The sequence below is a fragment of the Gracilinanus agilis genome, chromosome 2 (genome assembly GCF_016433145.1).
Source record: "Gracilinanus agilis isolate LMUSP501 chromosome 2, AgileGrace, whole genome shotgun sequence".
Classification (NCBI taxonomy): Eukaryota; Metazoa; Chordata; class Mammalia; order Didelphimorphia; family Didelphidae; genus Gracilinanus; species Gracilinanus agilis.
Window position 1 is genome coordinate 41,286,003 of NC_058131.1, and position 24,473 is coordinate 41,310,475.

A 24,473-nucleotide genomic window follows, 5' to 3' on the forward strand; every position below is an offset into this window, starting at 1 on the left:
TGCTGCTTTCTTCTGGCTCTCCTCCCTTTCTGAATAAATCTCATTTTCCCAGTGCTAACTTGACTGTCTCTTAAGACTATGCTGGACTTTCTCTTCTTTTTCATTACTTGACACTGGTCTCTCCTACTTACTGGAAAGTTTTTCTTAAACTTTCCTGTGTCACAGACCACACTGGCAATCTGATAAAGTCTATAGATCCCTTCTTAGAATGTTTTTAACAATTCAAGAAAAGCTAAATTTCAGTTTGAGATCAGTGAATCTTTGTGAATACCACCAGCTCCCATGGGCTAAATTATCATCCTTATTTGAATGGTGACTAAATCTATATGTTTCATTCTGACCTCTTTCCTGAACCATCTGCTAAACATCTTTACCTAAATTCCTCATCAGTCTTTCAAGTTCAACTTGTCCAAAGTGGAGCTCAACTAATATTGCACCCTTTAATTGCTTAATATAATGGTCCCTTTTCTGTCCCTATTCTACTTGACCTCTCTGTAGCATGAATTCAAATGAGCATCATTCAAAATTATAATTATATAAAATATGGTAATGGGTTCTGACCCAGTGGAGGGAGATATGCAATTTGAAATCAAATAACACAATCACTTAGGAAATTTATTATTTCCACTAACAGGGTCCTAGTCATATTGACCATTTTCTCCTGCTGAGTATTCTCTTCTCTCTTGGTTTTTGTGACTTTGTTCCCTCCTGGTTTCTTCTTCCCCATGTGGCCATTTCTTCTCAATCTCCGTTGCCATCTTATCATTCCTGTTCCATTTACTATGGTTATCATCCAAGGCTCTGGCTTGTTTCTTTCCCTACAATAGATCCTTTCTCAGTGATGTCATCAATTCTCATGGGTTAATAATCATCTTTTTGTAGCTGAATTCCAGATCTTTCTTCTGAGCTCTGCACCTATAATACCAATTGCATATCCAGTAGCATTTCAAACCCAACACATTCAATGTGGAGTTTATTATTTTTCTCTGCAAAACCAACTCTCTCTAAATTTCCCTATTTCTGTAGAGAATATCACCATCCTATACAGGTAGTGAATTTTACAACTGAGGAGTCATGCACCACCCTTTTCTCTCCTCACTACCCACATCCACCTAGTTGCTAAGTTTTGTTGACTTTGCCTCTACAGCTAGTTTTCAATCTGTCCTATGTAGCATCCAGTACCCTGGTTTACATCCTCATCAACTTCCAATCTCTTAACTATATGCATCCCCTGCTCTGCACTCAGATGGCCACCACCTGGGTATAAATCCTTATCACCTTATGTCTGTACTGGTGATGGCCCTTTGGCTGGTCTCTTTGCCTCAAGTCTCTCCTCTCTCCATTCTTTCACTCAGCTACCAAAGCGATTTTCCCCCAAAGCATAGGTCTGACCATGTCACCCTCCACTCAGTAAACTCTAGTGGCTCCTTATTACCCCTAGGATTACATATAAAATACTATTTGCCATTTAAAGCCCTTCCCAACCTAATCCCTTCCTACTTTACTCCCTTCCAAAATCCAGTGACATTATACTAAGTGAAGTGTGTGTGTGTGTGTGTGTGTGTGTGTGTGTGTGTGTGTGTGTGTGTGTGTGTGTGTGTAAAATACATAGATTATGGGCTAGCTTTGGAGCCAGGAAGACATAAATTTAAGTTCCATCTCCAACACACAGGGGGTATATAATGCAGGTAAGTCATTTTGTTTCCCTGTACTCTGGGCACACTATGCATAGTTAGAAGGAGCTCTCTTATCTGCGAGTTCCCTATACCGATAGTCACAGATTCAGTCCTTAGTATATCCAGAATGAAGTTATTGTGAGTTTCAATTAATCATAAGATCTAGGACACCCCCATTTTTGCAGATGAAGAAACTAAGGCACATAGGTTGATTGACCTGTCTAGGGTTACACAGCTAGTAAGTGGCAGAGGCAGGATTTGAGCTGGAGGGGAGCTTCCTGAGTTGCAAGTCCAGGGCTCTACACACCAGGACAATTTGTTCTGGCAGAATGTTGGCAAGGGGAAGGGGGAAGAAATGAAAGAACCCATCTGGATCACTCTTACCTTTGGTTGCCACAGACAACTGAATTGGCTGCACTTGGTTAGTTGAGAGTCATTGCCTTCTCCCCCTTGTAGTTTTAAGACTGGCACTTTCCCCTTTCCTTTATGCATGGACTGGGATCAAACCTGTGATTCTGCTGCACAGCTCAGGTCACCTCAATTTTCACAGACACTCTCTGATAGCACTGGCTTTCCACTTGATAAAAACCCTGTGGACCACAAGGAGAGACCGAAATTACACCTGTGAGCACTGTTACATAAGACAAATTTTTTCTGATGCAGTAATTCATGTTATAAGCTCTCAAATGGTGGAGGAAGAGAACAAAAACTAAATAATTAAATTCTTGGGCTATTTGATTACCTGGATCTCTGGCTATCCTGAAATAAAATTCATTGACTGGAGTATTTGCTTAGCTTGCAAACTCAACAATCTTCCCTGAATTATTAATGATCCATTAGAGTAATATCTAATCTCATATTATGTAAACTTGTATAATCATATTAAATACATAAACTCAGAGTCTGGAACATTTTTTTAAATGACTGTTTAGGAAGCTTCCCATGGAGTTCTTTCATTTAAGGATGTGTGGGTTGATTTTGGCAAAAGAATCGATCAGATTAAACCTTAGCCTTTTTTTTCATTCCAGACCTTAAAAATCTCTGCTAAGGATTTCCATTTAGCTGCTCTCTGGTACCCACCCACATCTACACACATTTTCCTTTTCCTTTATTAGATAACCCTGGATCCAGTGACTCTGTTTGTCCTTCATTTGTCCAGAAATTTCCAATGACTCTTTTGTAAATACATCATAAAGACCACCGGTTAGCTTTAGAGTGTGCTAAGCACTAGACAAATCATGCAAAATAAAAATTTAGTAATAATGCATTTATTTATTTCTACTACAACTATAATTCCATAAAAATATACACAGATTAGAAAAGCTTTGAGCATGGTTTTGGCAACAGACTATGTCTATTGTCCAGGGAATACTAGGTTAAGTGTGAAGAGATATTCATCAGGAAGATTTTGGCCACTGGGTGTTGGATTGCCATAGTGACCTGAGAAACCGAAACAAAACGTAATTCATACCCCAAATCTTGACTGCTTGAAAATCGACACTTTCCAAAAGATAAAGATTGGAATTTTATAAAGAAGGATATTGACCCAATCGAACTTCTCTACTGATTAGGTCAGGTAATCTGCAGGGCTCTCCTGGAGTCAGAGACACAGTCAGTGAATCCTAGATTTCTTTTGAACTCGACATTACCTTGAGAGAACAAACTAGACCTAGGGGCTACTGTAGACATGCTGGGAGCCCAGCTCTTCACATAGGAATATTTAATAATGGCCTGGGGGCAATAGTGAGGAATACCTGTTGAGAGAAAAAGCTAATAATAGCCAAAGTCAGTGAATCTAGGTTTGCTTCATTTGGTGTCTGACTTTTTAGGGGAGGATAGAATGGAGGGAGAGTCCTGGAGAGGAGATTGAGCATCGGGGTAATATGGGATCAGGATATAGGACACAATCTCCCCCACCCACAAGATTCACAGACTCACGTGGATAGAATGCTAACCTATGGAAAAGGCTGGGGTCTGTGGTGATGACAGAGGAGCCTGTGAAGAGTTTTCAAGGAGCTAAACTTTGTGAAATTAGGTTGTCAGTACAGTATTTTAGTTATAACACAAAGTAAGTCTTAAAAATTAGTTTACTAAAGATAACAAACATCTTCACCTACTCTGGATGAACTAATTATGTATGTTTGTCAATTCTATTAAGATGCTGGAAATGGGAAATCTTAGTATTTTGATTTCATCCTTTATCTCTCTGAAAAATGCATTATCCTGGGGGCTGGAAGCAGTTTTTATTATGCCTAGCCATGGTTAGACATTGCCTCTGGACTGTTTGGTCTGGGAACAACAGGAGATTTGTTTCTTGTGAGCAAGATAGGAATCTTGTTTCATCTTTGTAACTCTGTGATAGTGTAGATACATAGTAGATGGGGGCAGGTTACAAGCATTTATTAAGTGCCTTCTGTATGCCAGGCACTGTGTTAAGGGCTTTACAAATATTTTCTTATTTGATCCTCACAACAACCCTGCAGGGTGGGTGCTATTATTATCCTCATTTTTATGGTTAAGAAAACATTGGCAGATAGAGGTCAAATGGCATAATATGTATCTGAGGCTGAATTTGAACTCATCTTCCTGACTTCAAACTAAGGGTTCTATCTACTGTGGTACCTATCTGCCAGGTGTAAGCATAAGAATTGGCTTAATATTTATTTAATTGAATGTTTGTTTAATTGAATTAATGGGACAATTTTTAAAAATCTTGGTTCTGCATTAGCAATTCACTTTGAAAACTAGATATTGATTTTTTTCATCCTAAACCATTAATTTTGTTTTTTAATTTTTTTCAATGGATGAAAATCTATTTTCTTTCTTCCTTCCACCTTCGCCAGCCCACTGTCAGGGGGGGAAGGGGGGGGAGACAACGAAAGAAAACAAAAGAAAAACAAAGCCTCTCTAACAAGTGTGTATAATCAAATAAAACAAATTCCTGCACTCATCATGTACAAAGCATCCCTGTCTCATTCTGCATCTTAATCTCATTGCCTCACCCTCAGGAGGTGGGCAGCATGCTTTGTCTCAGATCCCCTGGAATTGCAGCAACCAAGTCATTGTATCAACTAAGGTTCTTAAGTCTTTCAAAGTTGTCTTTACAATATATATTTTTTTAAACCTTTAACTTCTGTCTTAGAACCAGTACTAAGGATTGATTCCAAGGCAGAAGAGTGGTAAGGACTAGGCAATAGGGGTTAAGTGACTTGCCCAGGATCACAAAGCCAGGAAGTGTCTGAGGTCAGATTTGAACCCAGGACCTCTAGATATGACTCTCAATCCATTGAGCCACTAACCACTCCTTACAATATTCTTTTTTTGTAAAAATTCTAAACATTCATTTTGAAGGCAAGACTTCATCTTATAAAAAGTCAAGGCAAGTCTTGTTTATTGTAGTGAAGCAATTTTTAGTGGCAAGTCAGCCAGTCACTTATTAGTTTATTATATAACACTTATCAAGCACCAGACCCTTGCTAAACACCAGGGAAGGAGTAGATGGGGTTTGCACTTCAGGGTCTGAAAGAATTCCCAAATGGAAAAGTCTCAGAACTCTTAATGTAGAGCCTTGTCCTTTTTCTATTCTCTACCACTCAAGGACTTGGCTGGGTTGCAGAGGTAAGCTTCGAAGATAATTAAAGCCTTGGGAAATGGGACCTTTGAGGAATGGCCTTGGAACTCTTTAGTGTGGAGAAAGAACTCAAAAATGACTTGACAGTTTTTAAAGATACACAGAGTTATTACTCTGAGGATTCTTACCAGCTGTTTTTAACCTCCTCCCTATAGAGGAGAGCTGGGGAACCTTGTTGTTGCCATTGTTGAGAACCATTGACCCTCAGGGGGAAAATATTCAGCAAAAAGTATTTATTAAGTGTTTACTGTATGCCAGGCACCCTGCTTGGTGATAGTGATACAAAAAGAGGCAAAAGACAGCACCTGTCCTCAAGAACCACAGGTGTAAACATAATTTAAGTGATTTTTTTTAAAAAAGAGAAAGCAATAATTATAAATGTCATCTGACTTAAAAATTTATTCATTCCTTTTTATATCACAGTCATTTCCAGATGTACCTTTGCCCCTCCCTTGCAACAAAGAAAATCAGTTAAGTACAATCAGTGTGGTACAATTAATCATATCTGACACTATTTACTACATTCTACACCTATAGCCCCCTGATCTCTCTCCTGCAAGGAAGGAGGTGCTTCCACATCTCCCTCTCTCTCTTTTTTAAACCCTTACTTTCCATCTTAGAATTAATATTGTGTATCAGCTCCAAGACAGAAGAGCAGTAAGAGCTAGGCAATGGGAGTGAAGTGACTTGCCCAGGGTCATATAGTGAGGAATTATCTGAGGTCATATTTGAACCCAAGACCTCCCTTCTCCAGGTCTGGCTCTCAATCCTGAGCCACCTAGTTGTCCCTCACATATCTCTAGGCCATGGTTGGTCAGTTCAGTTACTCAGCATTTAGTGTGTTGTGTTTTGTGTGTGTGTGTGTGTGTGTGTGTGTGTGTGTGTGTGAGATTCTTTTCCTTTTCATATTTAATTTCCATTTCACCATTATGGTTTTGCTTATTTCAATTTGTATCATATATATATATATATATATATATATCCACCATAATTTGTTCAGCCATTTGGTGAATGGGCACATCAGTTCTATGTTTTGCTGAAAGACTACTTTGTCATATTTGGGGCTATTCTTTCTGTCTTTGATCTCTTTAGGGATATATGTAAAGTGGTTAGATCTCTGGGTCAAAGATTATGAACAATTTTGTCTTTTTTCACATAATTCCAAATAGTTATTTTTCTGAAATTATCTTTGAAATAAAACAAACCAACTAACAAACAAGGAACATAAATATCTCCGTGACAAATAAAATAACGAAAATTTAAAAACCCAATTTTAAATTCTCGATTATGGTCACTTTTGGAAGCAGGACCTAAGAGAGGAGAAAAAGGGGAAAAGGAGCTCTTAGGTAGTTCAGTTCAGGCTTGGAACTGGAAGGATCTGGGTTCAGATCTGAGCTCAGACTTCCTAGGTGTTTGACCCTGGGCAAATCACTTAAATCCAATTGTTTAGTTCTTGCTGCTTGTCTGTCTTGGAATTAATACCAAGATAGAAGGCAAGGTTTAAAAAAGATAAAGACAAAGACAAAGAAAGGTTAAGAAGACAGAGTCAGATAGAAGGACAGAATGACATGGCGAGAGAAAGAGGGACCTTTAGATACATCAGACTTTCATGGAAAACCTACTTAGTGTCTTTATTAACTCTAGGCACAAGTTAGTCTACCATACCTTGGTGCTTTTCCCATGAACTATGTGTAATTAAGCAAAGGGAAGAATCCATTCTATGAGTTGGTATTTCCAATGGTTTCTATGAAATCATCTGTCACTGATTGCAATGGAATATTATCGTGCTATACAAAATGATGAGAAGGATGATTTTAGAAAAACCTGGAAAGACCTACATGAACTGATATGGAGTGAAATGAGCAGAACCCGGGAGAATGCCATATACATAGTAACAGTATATTATATGATGAACAACTGTGAAGGATTTAGCTATTCTTAGCAGTAGAGTGATCTAAGACAATGTCCCCAAGGGCTCACGATGAAAGAATGCCATCTGCCTCCAGAGAAAGAATTGATGGAGTCTGAATGCAAATTGAAACAGACTATATAACTCACTTCACTTTTTTCAACTTTTTTTCCAAGTTCTTTTCAATAAAATGACTAATATGGAAAAAATGCTTAAATTATTGTAAAGTAAAATCTATATCAGATTGCTTGCCATCTTAGGGAGGCAGGGAAGGGAAGGATTTGGCTGGCAAAAAAACCCCAAGGTTAAAAATTGTTTTTACTTGTAATTGAGGAAAAAATAAAACATTATTTAAAAGCTAAAAAAAGAAACAATCTATTATTTAATACTATTGCTTCCTCCAAGATTAAAATTTCAGTGACTTATAAATACCTCACATCAAATAGCAGACTTGAAAAAGAGAGGATTTCAGGGAACCCTGAAATGAAGAAAACCAAACCTGAGTTAAATGGCATTTTCCCTGGTAGGGTGATAGCCAAATATCAAACCTACTTATTACCAGGTAGTGGATTCTTTATTTTTGTTAGCAGTCCCTTTTCATCGTTGGGTTATTCTATTTTTTTTTGTAACACCAAGGAAGAGAAGAAAGCTGGACTTGGAGTACAAATCCTGCCTAAGACACTCGCTAGCTGTGTGGTCCTGCCCAATCTATTTACTCTCTCTCAGCCTCAGTTTCCACATTATTAAATGAGAATAATAATGGCATCCACCTCTGAGGGGTTTTTTGAGGATCAAGTGAGACAACAGGTATAGAGTGTTTTGCAAACCTTAAAGCACAGTATCAGTCAGTGTTAGCTAGTATGTATTGCTTGTCGTTCAGTCATTTTTCAGTCATATCCAACTCTTTCTGTTTACATTTGGGGTTTTCTTGGCAGAGACACTGTGGTGTTTTACAGTTTCTTTCTTCAGCTCATTTGACAGATGAGGAAACGGAGGCAAACAGAGTGAAGTGACCTAAGCTGGATTTGAACTCAGGAAGAGGAGTCCTCCTGACTCCAAATTGTTCTCTGCACTATGGTACCACCCAGCTGCCCCATAGATTACCTAAGTTTACATAAATGATGAATTTGTCCAGCATTTCAATTATTTTGAATCAGAAATTCATACTGAGGGAAACTCATCACATTGATTTGGTTGAAGCTACTCCTTGACAAAACTCAAAGTTCCTGTACTGCTCTGGACTGAACAGGTGCCATGTTCGAACGGGCAAGATGAAACAGGTTCCGCTATGCCATTCTAGGAAATTCACAATAAAAGACCAGCCGCCCCCCCCATCCCATGGCTCTCCTCACCTCTCTGCTCCTCTTTTTCCTTGCAGGATTATTCCCATGTGCTGACCTGTGTCACTGAAAGAGAAAAGTTTATCGTGCCTATTAAAGCTCGAGGTGCCCGGGCCATTCTGGATTTTCCTGATGAGCTGAACTTCGGCATTTGTCCCGTCAAACATAAAACCGAGAAGGTTCTTCTAGTACGGAATATTGGCAACAGGGAGGCTGTATTCGACATCAAAGTCGGGAGGTATGCATTCCTTGGCTGTGGTTGTGATTGATTATAGCTCCACACCAAAATGCAGTCAGCACCCCTAGTCTGCAAGCTGAGCAATATGTATTGGATTGCTTCCTTACAGATTTTAATTAGCCATTTCTTCCAGCATGGAGTAGAATGAATAATCTTTTTTCTTCCCCTTCAGAGGGAGCCAAGGTGTAAAGAAGTCACTCAGCATGCTCTACGGAAAGCTAGGATGACAGTTCAAAGACTAGTGTCCTCCATTGCATTCCTTGCCCTTTCAATCATTCTGCCTAGCTGGTAGGCATGGCTTATGTTCTTAAAAAGCAAGATCATAATGTTTAAAGGAAGACAGGACCTTTGAGATCATCCGAGAGTGATATTTCTAGAGCATTTTAAGGCTAATCAAGTGATTTATCTAGGTTTATGCATTTTATCATAGTCCAAACCCCTCATTTGACAGAGGAGGAAACAGAGGCAGACAGAAGTTAATCAATTTACCCAGAGTCATATAGGAACTAGAAGAAAAGGGGTTTTCTCTACCTTTCCTCTGTGGGAATGCCTCTTTCCTTAAATGGTGGTATAATTGGCACATTACAGAATGTTGGATCTAGAGCCAGGAAAACCTGGGTTCATATCCTGCCTCAGACACTTGGGAGCTATATGACTCTGAGCAAATCATTTAACCTTCTTTTCACTTTTCCTCATCTATAAAATAAGGATAATAATAGCCCCCACTTAATGTGGAGATTAAATGAGATAACATTTAGAAAGCATTTTGTGAACCTTAAAAACCCTAGGCCAGTGATGGCAAACCTTTTGAAGACCTTAGAGCCAGAGTGCCCAAACTGCAACCCTCATGCTGCATAAGAGCCTCCTGCCTTACCCCAGAAAGGGGAGGGAAGAATCACTCCCATTGGGCTGCTGGGCAGAGGGGTGGGTGATGAGAGAAATGTCCTCGGGTGTGTGTGTGGAGAGGGGGAAGGGGAGCAGCCCCCTCTGACATGCTGCGTTCCAGCAAGCATGCCATAGGTTCACCAACATGGCCCTAGATGAATGCTATTGTTACTTTTTATTATTGTGGTTTTTGCCTTCATTTCAGTCTTCAGATCCAATATCTAATATTGATCTTGACTCATCATTTTATAATGGTCTTAGGCATTTTAATTGTTAAAAATAAAATTAATTGGGAAATAATTGCCCAAAATTTGCTATGAAAGGCACTGTATTAGGTACTGTGGGGAAGCTAGCAAGTTTATGATATGGTCCTTCCTTCTCCTTAAGGAGTTTGCCATATGGTTGGTTGTATTAACTTGCAACATAAGGCTCTGTAAATGCTCAAGCAGCAGTAAGATCATGCATCATCCAGGAGTTCAGAGGAGTGAAAGATTGCTTCAGGATGGAAATACTTTGATGGAAAAGGTAGGATTTGGATTAGGTCTGAAGGATAGGTGAGATGTAGAGGGTTAAAAGTCTAGGGCAGTGGTTCCCAAACTTTTTTGGCCTACTACTCCCTTTCCAGAAAAAATATTGCTTAGCCCCCTGAAAATTAATTTTTAAAAAATTTTAGTAGCAATTAATAGGAAAGATAAATGAACCTGTGGCCATTACCGCTCTCCTGGATCACTGCAGCACCCACCAGGGGGCGGTAGCACCCACTTTGGGAATCACTGGTTTAGGGGAAGATGTGGAAGGTAGGGTGACCATTTAGTGTGTACAGGAGAAGGACAAGGAGATTCTCCATGATGGCTTCCTGTGGCCTTATCTTTGTAGAAGTAGCCCCCACATATACTTACTCCTGACCATCACCTTTCATCTTTTGGTTGGGGATAAGAGGCTGGGATCCCACAGGGATAGCTGCTGGTCACATTTTCTGGCTAATGCTCTTCCAGTCTCAGAAAGGTCTCTGTACTGGTTTTTTTGTACCATAGGAAGCTCCACCATACTCAAAGTTGTTCTTCAAGGGCTTATGGAGGAATATTTCTTGTTTCTTGAATAATTAATATCTGTTGATCATTCTGAGTGATGTTTACATAAACCTGTTGCCCCCTTGTAATAGGGACAAAGGAGGACACATGCTAAATATGCAATAACACTGGACTCTTTAGCCTTCTCAACTTCATATTTAACCATAAAGGATATCAATCAGTCTGCTATGTTCCAGGTACTGAGGAAAGTCCTGGGAATACAAAGAGATGCAAAAGACAATTTGTACACTCAATGACTTCACATTATGATTGGGGAAGACAATTGTAAACAACTGTACAGACAAGCAATTTTCAGGACAAATTGGAGATAATCATCTGAGGAAAGGCAGCAAAATCAAGGGGGATTGGGAAAAGCTTTTTGTAGAAGGTGGAATTTTAACTGGGACTTAAAGGAGACCAGGATGTAGGAGCATGCACAGCATTCTAGGCCTGGGGGACAGCCAGGGAAAATGCCTGCAGTTGGACAATGGAATTTATTGTTCAAGGAGCAAAAAGGAGTCCAGTGCCACAAAATCAAGGAGTATATTGAGGGGTATGAAGTAACAAAAAGACTGGAAAGGTAGGAGGGAGCTTGGTTAGGAAGGGCTTTGAAAGCCCAACAGAAGATTTTCTATTTGATCTTAGAGATCATAGGGAGCCACTGGAGTTTATGAATGAGGTAGGGTGTGATAGGGCAGCTGGGTGATACAGTGGATAGAACGCTATCCCCAAAGTCAGAATGGTTCATCTTCCTGAGTTTTAATATGACCTCAGATACTTACTAGCTGTGTGACTGGGCAAGTCAATTAACCTTGTTGGCCTCAGTTTCCTCATTTCTAAAATGACCTGGAGATTGAAGCAGGAAACCAGTCTAGTATCTTTGCCAAGAAAACTTTAAATGGGTTCACAAAGAGTTGGACACAATTGAAAAATGACTGAAGAACAACAATGTGATCTGACCTGTACTTTCATTGACAAATATGACATCTTAGTCATTTGATGCCATATTGAGGATGGGTTTTTGAACTATGGCATTAAGAGATCAGTTGATTCAATGTAGGCTACTGTAGATCTGAATTACACCTTTGGATGAGGACTCATTAAAGAGAGTAGACTCCTGCCAAACATCCTAGAGAAAGTGATCCCAGGAAGTGATCAGAAAGTGGACTTGGGTCCCCAGGGAGTGAAGCATCCATGTTGGTACAGTTGCCCAGGGAGCTCTTCAGCTGAAGAGATGGCTGGAATGGAGAAGCTGTGACAGAACTTTTTAGTGGCCATGAAAATTCTTGTAGTGGGGAACAAAATAGCCCAAGAGTTGGGGGCAGAGATGACCCAGCAGTGGAGTAGCAATAATTCTTATACCCAGAGGAAGTGAGAAAAAAGAGAGCAGAAGGTTCTGAATGACACCAAATTCCTGGACCAATTCTCTTGGACAAAGGGAGAAGACTTGTATTAGATAACATCACCTTCTTGAATATAACCTTCTGGAAGGAAGAGGAAGAAACCTGTAGCCCGGGAGCTAAAAGAACTACCAGGACCTGAGACTTAAGGTTCAAGAGCAAAGCTAAATCTTGCCTGTTTGCCCTTATCCCACTACCACTAATGGTCTGACTTTTGGCAAGTTATTTAGGCTCTATGAGCCTTTTTTCTCTCATCAGTAAAATGAGTCAGGTTGACTAGATAGCCTCTCGAGAGCTCTGATCCTATGAGTTATTCAGATCATTCTGGTGAAATGGGAGGGAGATATTGAATATCTAGAAATACCAGAATGCCTCCAAAAACCTTAGGGCAGTATTATATGTCTGGAGGAAGATGAGGAATTGACTCTCAAGCTGCCCCTCTTTAGATGGAATCCCAAACCTTAGTTATAAATCTAGAGGATTATATAGTTTCCTAGGGGAAGGTGGGGCTTATTGAAAATTGAGTGATCTTTCTATTGGCCCCAAGTACTTTTACCTTTCTAGAGGAATCTCAACCACATCTTAGGCTGCAAATGTGAAGGATTGTTTAGGTTCCTGGTATTCATTCTGATGGGTCTCACCAGAGAGGGAAGGAGAGATGACTTGACTCCTCATGAACTCCTGTGAATGTTTTGTGATTTTTGTATTCTTTTTTTTGGGTGAAATAAAAGCTGTTCTGTATCCAGTATATATTGTTAACTTGAATGCTAAGGGACCTTTTTATTGATAGAGACCTAGATACGAGCAAATTCCAAGGTTTTCAGGGAACCCTTGGGTGGAGAAATGAGCCAAAAAAGAAGGATTTGTGGGGATCATTCCAGATCGAACCTAGTCTAGGAAAACCCAGAGCTGATATTCTAGTTATAGAACTTCTCAAAGCACTTTATCACCTATGATTTATTTTTTATTTTTAGAGTAACATATGAAATAGGTATAGGGGGTAGGTTTTATTATCTCCATGTTACAGCTGAGAAAACTGAGGCTTATTAAAGTTGTGAATCATTTAAAACCTATTAAGATGATAATTTATTAAATTAGTTAAATTTAAATTTTATTAATTGATTAAATATTATCAAATCAGGATGGTGCTGAAGAGGACCTTAGAGATAATTTTGTTTGCCTCCCTCATTTTGCAAATGAGAAACTCAACTAAATGACTTATTTGAATTTATAGAGGTAGAAAGTAGCAGAAGCTAGTCAAGTTTGGAATTCTTTCATTCTAAAATGCTGCTTCTGGTTAGAAGTCTGTGCTTGAAATACTTTGTGCATCTTAATTCAGAGGAACTCAAACTGAGCTTTGTGCATAATATCTAAATGACCCTCATCATATTTCTTCAGTCACAGAATGGTGGAGCTGAATGATAACCTTAGAGATGATCTAGTCCAATTCTGTCATGTCACAGATGAAAAATTGAAGGTTAGAGAAGTGCCCACTTTAATTCCCTTACTGTTAGGATCAGCTTCTCAAGCCAGTTCAGGAATGGGCCAGATGACTTGAATCCTGGCATCTTGTTACTCCCCAGCCCAACCTCCTTCCCTAAACACAACTATTCCTACCAATTCTCCTTCTATGGTCAATTGAGTCATAATAAGTAGCAAAAGTAGGCTTTGAAACAGCAGCACTAGATCTTCTGACCCCTAGACAAATATTCTTTCCATTCTTTTTGGTGAAGTAAGATACAAAAATGGCAGGTCTAATTGGTTCACTGTGAATTAAGGAGGATAGATCCTTTTCCATTACATAAAATAAATGTGGTGTACCACAACCACAAACCACAGGCTTTGAAAAATTTGCTCTCATTTGCAGTCTTTCACTATGAGAAACAGATTGGCAGTGAGTTTGGAAAAGTAGTATTGGCTCTATACCTAATCTGGAATTATTACTAAGACAAATCTTTCAGAAGCCAGATGTGAAACCAAGTAAAGTTTTTTACATCAATACAGTGTGATACATTCATTTCATGGATTTAGTGGTTAAGTTACCAAGGAGGTCAGTAAGACTATCCTAATCCTTTCACACGTGAATAAACCTTTCTTAGTTTAGATGTCAGTCAACAAATATTATATTAAGTGCTTACTATGTGCTGGACTCTGTAAGCACTTGGGACGTGAATTTTATCGCTCTGGCAAGGGTTTGGCTGGCCACAAAAACCTTGGGATTTGTCATTTTTGCCAGTTTGGGAAGATAGGAAATTAACTCAAGAGTAGGTCTCAGATGGGAGGACAGGTTTTTTACTTGGAGGGCTGAAGAGTTTAGAACTGTTGAGGAGAGCAAGGTGAGGAGAAAGGAAAGATGACTGTTAATCTCATGGCTGCAGCCTGTGTCTGCCTCATCTGCAGACAATGAAGGATGACTTCTAAAAAAGCAAGCAGAATGGTGTGCGACTGTTTGCTTGCCTTTTGTTTTTTAAAAATCTCAGGCTCTGGCTACTCTACTAACGCCATATAAATAAAACAAAATCTAGCCATGAAGAACCCTAGCCTCATTCTACTCTTGTCTTACGTCCACTTAATTGTGGTTTAAATAATTCTTTCAAAGAATATATTTGCCAAATTTTAAATTATTTCACAAAACACTTGTGGTTGACCCCGTCTTTATATTGGCAGATATCCCTTTATTTGTGACAGGGAGGACATGATGAGGACCAAATAAGAGAAAGATCTTTCCAAGTGCAAGTCAGGAAGCTTAACCCCTAGCTTGTTGTTAGACAGTTTTGCTCTTTGGCTGGTCATGAACACCACCCATTTCATAACTATCTTCCCAAGGGCATAGTCACTACACCGGTGGGCCATATTTTATAAATCTGTCCCATAGACATGAACCTGAGGGTAACTGGATGTTATTCAAGGAAAGACAAAGCCACTATCCCAACCTTTAAGGAGCTCACAGTCTAAAGGGAGAGAGGATTTATCAACAAACAATTATGAACGTATAATATATGTAGAGATTACATGAATGATCATTTCAGAGGGAAAGCATAGTCAAGGAACAAAAGAAATTTACTGGCCAAATAGAGGAGTTTATACTTGATCCTACAGGAGTTAGAAAGCCACTGAAGTTTATCAGTGGTGTGAGTGTGTGTGTGTGTGTGTGTGTGTGTGTGTGTGTGTGTGTGTGTGTGTGTGTAGGGGGTATTGGCAGACTGCTTTCAGAAAATAACTTGTGTTTTTTTTTCAGAAGATTGGAGTGGGAAGGATGTGGTGGGTCTATTAGAATGTTATTGTGATTGTTCAGATGAGAGGTGATGGAGCCTAAAATAGGGTGGTAGTTGTGCGAATAGAGAGAATGAAAGAATGAATGAAAGAATTAATGAATGAGATATATTGAGAAGGTAGCAATAACAAAATCTGGAAGGTGATCAGATAGGTGAAGTGACAGTGAAGAGTTGAGTATGACACTCAGATTGCAAATATGGGTTACTTAGAGGTTGTTGCTCTCCTTAATAAAGACAGAGAAGTTTGGGAGAGGGGAAGGTTTGGGAGAAAGATGCTCTCTATTTTAGACATTTAAGTTTGAGATGTCTATGGGATTTCCAGTTTGAAATGTCCAAATACAATTATCAATAAAGGACTGTAGTTCAGGAGAGAGATTAGATATATAGAACTGGGAGTGATCTGAATAAAGATGATAGCTGAACCGATGGGAGCTGCTGGCATCACAAAATGAGGGAATGTAGAGAGAAAAGGATAATGCCAGGAAGGAACTTACATATTGTGAGTGGGGATTGTTTCATTTATTGTATTTTGTACTCAGTAGCATCTAGTGTAGCACTTGGAACATGGTAAATTTCTAATAAATACTTGATGGATTGATTGATCATAATGAGGGAGATCCCACACATAGGGGGTAGTGATGGCTAGAATGGATACTTTGGTACTGAAAGTTATAGGGATGATGTGTATAAGATCTCTAATTTAGTTTTCATCTGGGGATTTTTATTTTGTTCACTTTCTATTTTTTAAATTTGCATACCTAATTCATTGACCTCTGCCTGCCCTAATTTGTTAATATATGCACTCAAGGATATAAATTCCACCCCCACCCCCGAGTACTGCTTTGGCTACATCCCATAAATTTTGATAGGATGTCTCATCATTGTCATTCTCTTCAATGAAATTATAAATTTTTTTCTATGATTTGTTCTTTAACCAATTTTGGAGAATTATATTATTTAATTTCCAATTAATTTTTGATTTGCCTCTCCATGTACCCCTACTAATTATTATTTTCATTGCATTATGATTTGAAAAGATTGCATCTATTATTTCTGCTCTTTTGCACTTGTTTGCCATGTTTTTATTCCCTAGTACATGGTCAATCTTTGTGAATGTACCATGTGCTGCTGAAAAGAAGGTATATTCCTTTTTGCCCCTATTTATTTTTCTCCATATATCTATTAACTCTAATTTTTCCAAGATTTCATTCACATCTCTTACCTTTCTTATTTATTTTTTTGTTTGATTTATCTAGTTCTGATAGAGGAAGGTTCTGGTCTCCCACTAGTATGGATGGTGTATATACTTGGGGAAATACAGGTATCCCTTCCATGTTGCGACTTTTCCTGTCATGATTTCAGCATATTATGGGTAGGCATAAGAAATTAAATGGGAATTTGGGGCAAATTTTGCAGAAGCTGCAAACATGCAAAGGCCAGCAAATGATACAAAAAAGTATAGGAACTCAGAAATACATAAACTATATGTATTGTATTGTATAATATCAATATATTTTATCTTTTTTTAAACATTTATTAATATTCGTTTTTAACATAGTTACATGATTCATGCTCCTACTTTCCCCTTCACCCCCCGCCATAGCCGACGCACATTTCCACTGGTTTTATCATGTGTCGTTGATCAAAACCTATTTCCAAATTGTTGATAGTTGCATTGGTGTGGTGGTTTCGGGTCTACATCCCCAATCATGTCCACCCCAACCCATGCGTTCAAGCAGTTGTTTTTCTTATGTTTCCTCTCCTGCAGTCCTTCCTCTGAATGTGGGTAGCATTCCTTTCCATACATCCCTCAGAGCTGTCCTGTGTCATTGCATTACTGCTGGTACAGAAGTCCATTACATTCGATTTTACCATAATATATCGGTCTCTGTGTACAGTGTTCTTCTGGCTCTGCTCCTCTCACTCTGCATCAGTTCCTGGAGGTCTTTCCAGTTCACCTGGAACTCCTCCAGTTTATTATTCCTTTGAGCGCAATAGTATTCCATCACCAGCATATACCACAATTTGTTCAGCCATTCCCCAATTGAAGGACATACTCTCCTTTTCCAGTTTTTTGCCACCACAAAAAGTGCAGCTATAAATATTTTCATACAAGTCTGTTTATCTATGATCTCTTTGGGGTACAAACCCAACAATGGTATGGCTGGATCAAAGGGCAGGCATTTTTTATAGCCCTTTGAGCATAGTTCCAAACTGCAAGCCAGAATGGTTGGATCAGTTCACAACTCCACCAGCAATGCATTAATGTCCCAGTTTTGCCACATCCCCTCCAGCATTCATTACTCTCCTCTTCTTTCATTTTAGCCAATCTGCTAGGTTTGAGGTGATATCTCAGAGTTGTTTTGATTTGCATTTCTCTATTTATTAGAGATTTAGAATACTTTCTCATGTGCTTATTGATACTTTTGATTTCTTTACCTGAAAATTGCCTATTCATGTCTCTTGCCCATTTATCAATTGGGGAATGGCTTGATTTTTTATACAATTACTTTAACTCTTTGTATATTTGAGTAATTAGATATTTTATCTTTTAATACCATAAATATTTCTTTTTAAAAGTTAAAATAAATAAAAATTTAAAGTTTGTGAAAAGAATGTAAAAGTCAGAAAATTTTACATAGATTTTCCAGATCTTGGAGGTTTCATGCCCCTAACCTGCTTGATATGGAAAGGACATGAAAGCAATAAATAGAAGCAACTTTTTCAATGAGTTTGGCCTAAAAAGAGAGGAGAGTGGACAATAGCTAGTGGGAATAGTAGAATCTAGTGAGATTTTTTAAAAGGGTGATGGAGACTTGGTTGTGTTTATAGGTAGCAGGGAAAGAATCAGTAGGAAGGGAGAGATTGAAGACAAGTGAAGATGGGAATGATAGGACAATCTGTTATGGAGTAGAATCAAGAATATTCAAAGAAGAGTTGGCAAGAATGACCACCTCTTCATCAGAGACTGGAGTAAAGGGAAAGAGTGAGGGATGATACCAGGGGATTGTGATTTTAAGAGAAGGTCTGAAGATGATGCTCATGGTTAATGACCTCAATTTTCTTAGAAGAGTAAGAGGTGAGATCCTTAGTTAGGTGGAGGGCATGCTATGAGAATCTTGAGGAAAGAAGAGAAAGTTTGTAACAGCCATTGTGATGGTTTGGGATAAAGAATTAAGTAGGATTGTTTTGCTGCAGTGAGAGTCCAGTTGAGATTAGAATAACAAGTTTGTAGTGGGTTTATAAAAAAAGAGAAATACTGAATGCATTATTTATAAAATATGACACTGAAATAGCAAACAAAATATGTGGACCTAAATGAGGATTTAATAATGACATCTTAAGTCAGTCAAATAGTAAATCATCAAAACAAAAACAATGTGAAGAATGAAAATGTTGAGACCAAACAGATTTATGGGATTCAGCTAAAGCATTTTGCAGAAAATTGATATCTGAGATGTTGTCAAGAAGCAAATTTTTATTATTCAAATAATTTGGTTCATGATTGTTTTCATTACTTGATTCTATTGGAGTTTCTTAAGACTTTCTAGTAGGTTACTGGTATACTCTTTGCATTCTTCTTTATTTGACCTTATGGTTTGGGTTAAAGCAAATACCTAGGTTCTAGAATTTATAGGAAATGAGTACTTGGGGAAATTGATACAAACAAGAGCTTTATTACTATGCAGTATAGCAAGCAGGCAAAAAAGGAAAAACACACACTATATAGACAGAGGTTCATCTCCATAGATACAAGAACCTAACCCCAACACATCTTCCTTCTCCCTTAGTTTGAAGTGGGAGGGAGACATGTTGGGGAGGAAATATGCTCAACTTTAGGTTTTAGGTAGTGAAGGTATATTCCTAAAAATGGGCTTGGTGGACAGAAAACAGATAATCAGTGCCAAATGTGGGAAGGGTCATTCCTCAGTAACTTCAGAAGTGGTGGTGAAGTTCTTAGAGTCAATCATTACTATCAGACTTCAGTAAGGGTCAGGTAGGAGATTCTTTATGGGGACCAAAAACTGGGAGGGGTTCTGGGGTGACTTTCTGGAGTAATAGGAGGTAAATGACTCAAGGGATTACTATAGTCAGTAAGGAGTTTTATCTAATTAGAAGCTGGGAGGACTAATTATATGACATAGTGTTAACAGTGATCAGAAGAATGGAAAAATATAAACCTTGTCTATCTAGCTATATATTTTATGGGCATTAGGACTGCTAAGGGACTCTATATTGGACTCCTAGCATCATAACTGTAACTTCAAACAATATAGAGATTGTAATTATCACATATTCTAAGATTTGCCGGAGGATTCTATTAAAAATAATAGTTGTTTTCTTTTGATGGAACACAGTGCCCATGATCCTCATTTACTCTTTTCATCTTTTATTTTATTTTTTTAACCCTCACCTTCTATCTTAGAATCAATACTGTATATTGGTTCTAAGGCAGAAGAGTGGTAAGGGGCAGGTAGTAGTAGTTAAGTGATTTGCCCAGGATCACACAGCTAGGAAGTACCTGGTTCTCAATCCACTGAACCACCTAACTTTCCCTTCTTTTTACTTAAAATTTTTTTTTTCAGTTCCAAACTTTCTTCCTCAATTCCTCCCCTACCCACTGAGATGAGAAACACACTATCCATTTTACATATGAAATCATGCAAAACATTTCCATATTAGCTATGTTGCCCCCAAAAAAAGAAGGAAAAAGAAAGTGAAAAAAAAAACCATTTCATCTCCATTCAGAGTCCATCAATTTTCTTTCTAGGAGTTTATAGCATTTTTCATCAAGAGCCCTCTGAAGTTGTCATAAATCATTGTACTGATCAGAATAACTAAGCCATTCACAGTTGATAATCATTACAATATTATTGTTACTGTATACAATGATTTTCTGATTCTGCTCATTTCACTTTGTATCAATTCATGTAAGTCTTCCCAAATTTTTCTCAAACCACCCCCTTTATCATTCCTTACAACATAATAGTAACATTTACTTCTAAATCTGGAGAAATTTCATGAATCTCCAACCTTCTACCTTTTATCTTTCTTTCTCAGGTTCTTGGGAGGGACTGAGAGAATGACCACTTTTAGTTCCTTCACTACCACTGAACTCATTTCCATCTGTATTCAGGCATTTTTTAGTCAGCATTTACCCAATGATCTCAAAGCTTAAAGGAAAACAAAGGGCTCCTCCCTCACCAACAATAGTTGAAGGATCCCTGCATAGAAGATTATGCCATAAGAGTTTTAAGTATACACTCATCCCTAAAAACAAATGTTTATTTTTAAGAAGAATCACTTTGAGTTTGGGGCCTTCCTTATCACCTACTCTATCAACAACTATTCATCAAATACCTGATTGGTACTCAGCACTCTTGTTAATTGCCATGGAAGGTATAGAAGTATATTACCTGATTCTTGCCCTTTGAGATTTTATAGTTTAGATGAATAGACCAAGTTAATTCACTTGGAACAATAGGAACAGTACATGATAGAATATGGTTAAGTACTGAATTGGAATATACCATTTAAGAGTGATACAGGGCTCAGGAGAGATCAGGGAGACTTAAAATGGTCAGGAAAGGCTTCAGGGAAGAACCTGGGATTCAGAAGACTCTTCAGAATCCCAAGCCATGCAGGGCTTTGGATTCAAGCTCTGGTTGACCCTGGAGATTCCAAAGAAGTCAGTGATACCATCCTTATGGAGTAAAAATAACAGATTCCAGTGTGATTCAAAGCCATGCCTTTAGTAACTGAAATCAGACACATGCCGAGTCAGATTAAAGTATACTTTGAATAGATTCCAACTAGTGTTATCCACTCCATCATATTCTCCAATGGTTTGAGGGGTCAGCTGGCTAGTAATCAATGACTTGCGGTTATCTGGAGTATTTAGGGGCTGTCTGTTACCATAATAACTTGGGGAAGCTTTAGAGGAGAGATGGATTAGGTAAGTCTTCATTGTGAGTAATTGCACCAACATTTCAGATACTGGAACATGGAGGCAGCATCTAGCTAAGGCATTTAAAGGATAAACAGGCCCATAGATCTAGAGCTAGAAGGGACCTCGGAGTCCATCTAGTCCAACCCTTTCACTTTATAGATGACTAAACTAAAACGCATGAAGGTTATTTGACTTGCCTCTGATGCCTTTCAAACTAGGTTTTCTTCAGTTAATCAAGATGATTTTTGTAGAGGAGTGTTTTGGCTCTGTTTTGCTATGTTTTCATCTTTCAAGGTCCAGAATGAATGACTGAAAGAATAAATATTTCTTAAACACTAACTATGTACGTAGAATTGTGGATACGAATAGCAAGGTAAACAAGCTCTCAAGGAGCTCTTGTTCTAATGGGAGAGGTTTCAATTTCAAGTCAAATGTAAAGATTCTATTGACCTTGGGAGACAGCAGCAAAGCAGATGGTCATGGCTCCTCTTTAATGTCATTTCCACTGATAAAATTACACTAATATCTCATATTGGACCACTGTATAGAGCTAATGACTTTGGTGGCAAGAATTTTCCTTCCTAAATCTTCAGTAGTGGTGAGTGTAGCATCTATAGGAATGGTTGCCAAGCAACAACTCCATAGATGCTTCTTAGGATAATGACTGAGGGTAGTTGACTGAAAATATTGCTATTCTAAAAGTCCTTTGGTTTAGGGTCCTGGATTGTTTCCATTAGGATCTGAAGGTACATGGTGGTCTAGGCGGTAGTGGTGTGGTAGTGGTGGTGGTGGTGGTGGTGGTGGTGGTGGTGGTGGTGGTGGTGGTAATTTGACTCCCTTGGCACATTCAGCCTCCTGACTTTCCCTCAGGTTGCTAGGTGCTTCATCTAGGTCAGCTTGGCAATCAATAGACATGGCTGTACAATTACTCACAATGAAGAATCTGATCATCTCTCCTCTAAAGCTTCCCCCAGTTACCTTGTTATCAAATAGATCTTAAGTACCCCCAAATAACTGCATGTCATTGAGTGCTAAGCCTCAAGACTATTGGGAATAAGATGTAATAGATAACACCAACTGGGATCTATTGGTGGCATACTCTAATCTGACTCAGTAATCACAAAAGGCATGACTTTGAGCTTTAGTGAAATTACCTAGATCTTTTGCATTATTGGGACATTAAGAGGGAGGGGCAGTCTTTGTCCATTTTGAGGTCTTAAAATTCACAGCTAAGTGACCTTGGAGCCTACCACTATCATTATCTAAAATTCTCTTTAGGAAACAACTTTTGGGATAACTATGAATCCTAACATTGCCAATTATTAAATGTACATGAAATTTGAATAATAATAAAATAAGAACAAGAAAAACATATCTTAGAGGCAAATAGAAGAAGAGAAATTTAAAGGGATGAAATGAAATTGTTAGCATTTGAATAACCCCAGAACTAATTATATTTTGCCTTTTGTTTTGCTGAATTTCTGACCTAAGAGTTTAGGATATTTTTAGTGGTGATACTATGTGTTCAGGACTTTTTTTTTCCTTTATAAAACAAAAATGCTGATAGAGCATGCCATGACCTTTCTGGATCCAGTAAGAGATGAGATCAAGTTTGGGAGCCTCAGAGAGTGCAGAATCCTTCTCAAAGTACTGTGTCTGTCAAGCTTAGAAATTATAAAGAACTCTTAGGTTCATTGCTTTCAGATCTTATTAGATAGTATTGATTAAGGTTGAGGACTAGTTATGGAAAAGATATAGAAATTGGAGAAAAGTATCCTGAACTGGATAGTCTTTTATTTCTGTTTTAAAAAAAAACCAATTTTGGATTCTATTCTACTCACTCTTGACAAAGAGTGAAATCTTGAAATGAAGGTGGCATTTTCCCTTATTCATTTTAGCCATCATTCAGAATTAATGAAATTTGGCACTAAATAATTTAAGAACTGATATACTTCAGAGACAAATATGGAAATCAGAATTGGAGGGAACCCCAGAGGCCATCTAGTTCAATTTCTATCTGAATGATGATCCACTATATAGGGCTCTCAACAAATGGTCATCTAGGCTTTGCTTAAAGACTTTTGGTGAAAAGAATGCTCTGATCTCCTAACTTTTTGATGGTTCCAATTTTGAAATTTTACTCAATCTATATGTTTAATCCCCCTTTCATCTGATGGACCTTCAAATAAGAAACAGCTCTCATTCCTTAAGTCTTCTGTTTTCCAGGACAAACATCTCCATTTACTTTAGCTGGTTCTTATTTGGTATGATCTCAAGATCCTTTACCTGGTTACTCTCTACTTAGCATAATCTTCCAAAAATGTGGCATTGAGGACTGAGCACAATCCTCCAAATGTTGTCTAAGCAGGGTAGGATATAATTTGTCAATAGCCTTCCTGGTTCCTAGTTTCCTCTACAAGGGAGTTGGCCTGAAAATTACACTAGTGACTCATACTGAATTTGTATACGACTAAAATGCCCAGATATTTTTTCAGCTGAACTGCTACTTGGTTATGCCTTGCTAACTTATGCTTGTAGACTGAATTTGAACCCAAGTGTTTGAACCCAATATTTATGCTTATTAAATTTCTTATTAGATTCAGTTTAATGTCCTAGCTTGTCATGATCTTTTTGGATGCTTACTTTGTCATCCAACATGTCAGCTACCTCTTTTACCTTTGTGCCATTTGTAAATTCATTAGGTGTGGCATCTGTGTCTTTATCTGAGACATTGATAAATAAATGAACAGTTGAAGTCCAAACAGCTCTGGGATAGTAAACCAGGAGCCTTCTTCCAAGTTAACATGAAACTATTGATAACTACTCTTTGAGACATTTAACAAGTTCTGAATTTAACTATCTCGTTGTCAAATCTCATCTCTCCATTTTATTTACACAAGACTAGTGTAAGAGAGTGATCCAAGACAATCACAGAGAACATGATGAAAAATGCCACTGGCTTCCAGAAAAGAACTGATGGTCTGAATGCAGACCAAATCTCTTCCTTCCTTCCTTCCTTCCTTCCTTCCTTCCTTCCTTCCTTCCTTCCTTCCTTCCTTCCTTCCTTCCTTCCTCCCTCCCTCCCTCCTTTCCTCCCTC

General features: G+C 38.3%; 1 protein-coding gene across 1 annotated transcript in view; it reads left to right on the forward strand.

Annotated features, from left to right (window-relative positions):
* HYDIN (HYDIN axonemal central pair apparatus protein) overlaps positions 1–24,473 on the forward strand; it is a 417,120-nt gene that overhangs the window by 27,352 nt on the left and 365,295 nt on the right. The window contains exon 5 of the mRNA XM_044659361.1: positions 8,595–8,794. Within this exon, the coding sequence (XP_044515296.1) occupies positions 8,595–8,794 (200 nt within the window). The remainder of the gene's footprint in view (positions 1–8,594; positions 8,795–24,473) is intronic.